Source organism: Vigna umbellata, chromosome 6 (assembly GCF_029865625.1).
Source record: "Vigna umbellata cultivar VRB3 chromosome 6, Vumbellata_1.0, whole genome shotgun sequence".
NCBI lineage: Eukaryota > Viridiplantae > Streptophyta > Magnoliopsida > Fabales > Fabaceae > Vigna > Vigna umbellata.
Window position 1 is genome coordinate 19735901 of NC_142170.1, and position 5555 is coordinate 19741455.

General features: G+C 30.9%; 1 protein-coding gene across 1 annotated transcript; it reads right to left on the bottom strand.

Annotated features, from left to right (window-relative positions):
* Positions 1–2230: 2230 nt before the first annotated feature.
* LOC124825326 (uncharacterized) lies at positions 2231–4887 on the bottom strand. The gene is made up of 2 exons (XM_088093395.1): positions 3648–4887; positions 2231–3070 (listed from the first exon to the last, which is right to left on the bottom strand). The coding sequence occupies exons 1-2, from the start codon at positions 4333–4335 to the stop codon at positions 2439–2441; spliced, it is 1320 nt and encodes a 439-aa protein (XP_087949521.1). The 5' UTR covers positions 4336–4887; the 3' UTR covers positions 2231–2438.
* Positions 4888–5555: the final 668 nt, after the last annotated feature.

Here is a 5555-nt window from a genome sequence, read left to right on the forward strand (position 1 = left end):
TGTTTACATTAATTATAGTAGTTTTAAAAATATATTAATAAAAATAGTAATGTTTTCCTGATTGAAGAGATAAGAATAATATAAATAATTTCATGTGATAAATATGACAGATGATTTTGAAGAATAAATAAATATTAATTATAAATGAATTAATATTATTTATATTAATGATTATTAATAAAAGTTAAAAATAACATTATTATATGATACTCACTTATATAATATTTTAATAACATATTAAGATAATTAAATGTAAAGTTTTGTAAATCTTAGTAGTATTCATCGAAATTAAATTTACTACTTGTTATAATACATACAATTTATTTCAACTTTTAAACATAAGTTTTATATTTATGAGATTACTTGCATACTACTTAAATCTTTATTTATTAATCCAAAAAAAAAAAAAAAATATATATATATATATATATATATATAAATAATATTTATGATAATAATAACATGAACATTAACATGATAAACTCAAATTCATAAATTATATTATTAGTCGTACGTTAACTTAATTTTTAAATTTATACTAATAATCATTAATACAAAATATATTAATTAATTTAAATTAATATTGATGTATTTACTTGTCAAACATATTTTTTATTTTTATCATATAACATTGCTTCTTAAATTTTCAATTAATAATAGGAGTTTGTTAACTTAAATAACCTTTTAAAATATATCAAAATTTAATTAACAAAAATATCCTCGTATATTATAAAAGATATACTATTCAACAATAGAGTATTTTAATAATGTTTATTTTAATTTAAAATAAAAAATAAAAAAAAATAAAAAATTATTCAAATACCTTTGATTTTAGTATATTACGTAAGTTAGCAAACCCTTAATAATATATTCTTTTATTAGTACATTTTTATATTTTTAAAACTACTCTGAAAAAATTATTTAAACATTCAATAATTTTATTACAAATTGTTTTAAATTTTTATTTTAAAATAACATTTTTTAATAGTTCCATATATCAAAATTTTTATTTTATTATTAATATCATTTTAATTTAATTCAATATTTAAAAGCTAAGAAAAAATAAATATTTAATCTATTCTTTTTATTAATCATTTATTAAATTATTCATTTTATAATTTTAGAAAAAAAATGGAAAACTTGTGAAAAACTAAAACTTACATTGTTTGAGGAACTTAATTCTTTAGAAAAATACATGGACGTGGGTTTATTAGATAGATTTATTTTAAAAAAATATTATTTCAAAACAAAATTCCAAAATTGACATGTAATTGTCATCTGATAATTTTATATATTCCTGTAAAAAGAGACATCAGAAAGAGACCTGTCTTTGTGTTATGACACATGGGTCCAGACCTTATCTTAAACTGTTACTGTTCACATTATGATGCAATAAACTTCAAGGATGCATAACTGACAAAAATGGCCATTAAATATTAACAAAAGACCTTCAAAGAACAAAGTGAAGAACAGACAAAACATAAACCTCAACTCTGAATATCTCACTTTTAAAAATCAATTTTATGTTTGTCCTTAAGTTTAGAATCACTTCTCTCCCAGCTAGAACCAAAACCATGACCACATGCCATTTATTTGGTGTTACATTAAATACAAAATGAACAATTTGCCATTTATGTACTAAGTTGGAGCTTCTCATTTTGAGGAACACAACTTGTTTAACTCAAATAAAAGGTTAACAAAAGTCAACCACAACACTCCCACACAAGATTTATATGTTGATTGGATCATTTTAATGATTAAGGATGTAAAATAAAATATGTAACTATTTACCTTAATTATTTTATAAATAAACTATTATTTTATACACAATTAGCTACTTATTTTATGAAGATAAACCAGAAAATAATAGTTTATTATCTTTAATATATTTGTTAATTATTAGAAATATAATCCAAACCAAAAGTTTTTAGCGGGCACTTGTGGAATCTAACATTTTGGTTGCATTAAATTAAACCAAATGGAACTAGGGTTCTTGCATTTTTCAATTAGCCTATGAAGTATTTAATTGGTTAGTAGGTTTTCTAGGTTATTACCAATTTAAATGGCTCTGTTCTTTAGACTTTCAATTAATGTAACACCGACAGATAACCTGCATGGCACTGCATTCTTGAAGAAATGTTGGAGGGACAATTATTAAATCTGGTTTAGTACAATCTCACAAGTCTTGTATTTATTTCTGATTCTTGAACCTAAGGTTACCATGTGCAGATGTAAAAATATTCATGACCATTTAAAAAATAACTTACAAATGTATGAATGAGAGGTTCACACAATGAACATGAAGAAGCAGAATTGACTCGAGGAAAGAATCAAAATCCTTCAAAAGATTACAAACTGCATCCACAAGGCCAAAATAAGGGAATCCACAAAACTACACAACATGTAAGGCTTTTTGAGTTTGATTTTATCCCTTTGGTTCAAGGTTTGCAGATTACCACAAAGCAAGGAAGAAGAGCTCTAGGATTGAGCAAATAAAGCTCCTCAATGTTTGAATATAAACCAACTTTCCCAGCCAATGAATCAAATCCTGTTTGTGCTGCCATTTCCTGAATGTTTTCTAGTGGCCTATGAACCCTGCCAGCAATTACTCTGCACACTATCAGTGCTTTTCTCAGTGATGGTTCATCACCAAAAATCTCTATGGACTCAAAAGCTCTTCCACTTGTTGATGTTGTGAAGACTCCAATCCCACCCTTGAGCTCCTTCTTGGCTGAAAAGCCATTCCTTATGATTCTGCAAACACAGCACTTTTCTGATAGGCAGAGACTAGAAGAACCATTAAGGCCTAGAGAGCATGCAACAGTAGTGCCATAGAACCTCAAAAGTTCATTTCCATCAGCTAGACATCTTGGATGCTTCTTCTGGAGTTTGCTGGCTTTGATCTTCACCATCTCCCTGTACTCTTCAAATCTTGCAAGAGTCTTTTGCATGTTGTGCACTTTCAAAACTCGCTCAATTCTACCACACTGGTTTTCAGACTTCAACCAGCTAGTCCTGCATATGATCTCCACTATTTTCCTTGATGAATCTCCTTCCACGAGTTCAGTCACTGCCAAGTCAAAACTTATTGTTCTTAAAAATGAAATATACGAATATGATGCCATAAAAATATCAAAAGAGACTACAAATACAGTAACAAACTTGGAGGTCATTAAACACTTCAAAACCAATTTTGAATTATGTGGGTTGGGCCGAAAGGGAAAGACTTTTTTCTCCTAGACACTTTTGATTTTTTAAGGGAAAGCTGCTGGGGAATCCTAAGCATAGTTATAAATTGGAAAGGTAATGGAAAAAGTGAAGTCAGTTTTGTTGTAACAAATTAAAAAAGTATGTTGATTTATAATATTACTATTCCTCATCTCAACAGAAAAATCTATGTCGATCTGATATAGAAGTTCCCAGAAAGTTTGTGGTCAGAAGAATGTTTGAATAATCACTTGAGGGTCACATAAAAATTGAAGAAAAATAAGAAAAGCCAATGATGTTGTGAAGGTTACAAGCACATTATATTTGTGTAGGTGGATAGAGTGTGGACCTTCAACATGAAGATAGAAGCCAACCATGAGACCAAACAAGACTAACATAAATATTTTGTTAGGAAAAATAAAAGAGAAAACAATTGTTACCAGCATGCTTAGACAGATGATGAGCTTCAGCAGCATCCCATTTGTTGAATTGCTCTCCACATTTGTGGCAAGTCACAGTTGAGGACCCGTTAGAATCTGTCTCAAGAGACAACCTAGTACTGGGTTGAAGCCCAGGAGGACCAAACCCTTCTTTATCTGATAAGAGGAAAGGAGATTTCCTTGGAGGAGTGGATGAGGTCCTAAAAGAAGGATTAAAGTAATGCATTGTAGGGTGCCCTCCAGGGCCAGGAGTCCCTGGCCTCAGAGTCCCCACAAAAGTTGAACCACCACTACCTCCACCAGCATTGCTGCCACCACTGCCAACTCCTTCTTGGAAGCCTCCATACCCAGTAATTTTCAGCTCACACCTTGAGTTGCTTAAAATCACCTCATGAGTTATGGGGTTAAGGAACTCACTGCTCCCTATGGATCTTGGACTGCAACTCGGTGGCTTATCAAGGTGCCTCTTGCTTCCATGGATTACATCCTTGAGATTTGCTATGGACCTGGAACACCCTGACCTCCCTGCTCTCTTGGTCAAGATTGTGCTCAAATGCTTCCTTGTTTTGGGGTCATGAACATCAGATGGTTCAGATTTGCAGTGTAAAGACTTCTTCAGAGAGAACCAAACTGTTGGCATATTATCCTTAATGCTTCCCTTTATCTTCTTTTTTTCTTCCTTCTCCATACACTCCAACTAGACTCTCCTAAGTTTCTGTGCTTTTGAACTTAACTCCCTTACAATGCTCACTCTCAAAAGGTTCTATCTCCATGTCCCCCTTTTCCACCTTTCTCTTCCTTTGCCCAAGTGAAAGCTGAGAGAACTGAGAAAATACTCAAAAAGACAACAGCTTCAGTTTCTTTCTGCTTAAAGCAAACAACCCCTTCTTTTCTTTCCAGAAGATCCCTTCACTTTCCAAGAAACAAACTCAACCCAGCTAAAAACAACAATACCTAAGAGGAAAACATGCTTCACAAGAGAGATGAAAAAGGAAGAAAATTCAAAAGACTACACCAAGGTATTTTATCAAACACCTTGAAAACTCTCAAGTACAGATGTTACCATATGAAGAGAGCAGGGTGAGGGCAGTTCTGATTCATCATAGAGAATGAGTTAGGGCAGTTGCATAGGAGGGTGTCCGTGACCCCATCAGAGAGCAAATAAGACAAAAGGGACTCAAATTCAAAGATGATAAACACATGAATAACAGCATTAGTTAAAAACAAGGACGTTTGAAAAAACATAACAAGAATCTTTAGCCCTTGGATATGGGATATCGGAACATGACAACTAACTTGGACAAACTAGGTACTGTGGCACCATTAAATGTGAGTTAATCAAGTTGTACCCTCCTTCTTACATTTTATGACAGAAAAAAAAAATGATGAGTTTAATTTATGTTATTTAAACAGACATGCTAAAATCATTCTAGAGTAAATTGCCCCAAGTAAATTTATTTATATTAGTAAAATAAATATATTTAAGTACAAGTTAATGGTGAGACTAATGAGAAGAAAGAAGACAGTGAGAAATGTTGAAAATAAAGAAAACGGGAGGAGTAAACAAATAACTCTAAAGAGATTAATTGTTTTAAAATATACACAATATTAAAATATTACTTTTAAGAACAAATTTGTGCACTAAAAAAGTGAGGGAAAGCACAAATTTGGTATTCAATACAGGAAATAATTAAGCGCTTTATGTTTTTGTGGAATAAATTAAGTGTCCCTTTTAATATTATGACTATGCTGTCAGCACATGAATGCATAGTGATAACTTTTATTTTATGAGGAAGATGACTAACACAAAATAATGCCACATGCATCAAGTTCCAAAAGGAAGGACCACTCAAGTGTTTATTTTACTTTCCCAACTTTGAATACTCTCTAAACCATGAAATTAACAAG

What these genes read in the sequence shown, in the direction of transcription:
- LOC124825326 (XM_088093395.1), bottom strand. Translation starts at nt 4,335, where the DNA reads ATGGAGAAGGAAGAAAAAAAGAAGATAAAGGGAAGCATTAAGGATAAT. An exon ending in TCATCTGTCTAAGCATGCTG is followed by an intron (nt 3,071 to 3,647) that starts GTAACAATTGTT and finishes TTGACTTGGCAG; the next exon opens with TGACTGAACTCGTGGAAGGA.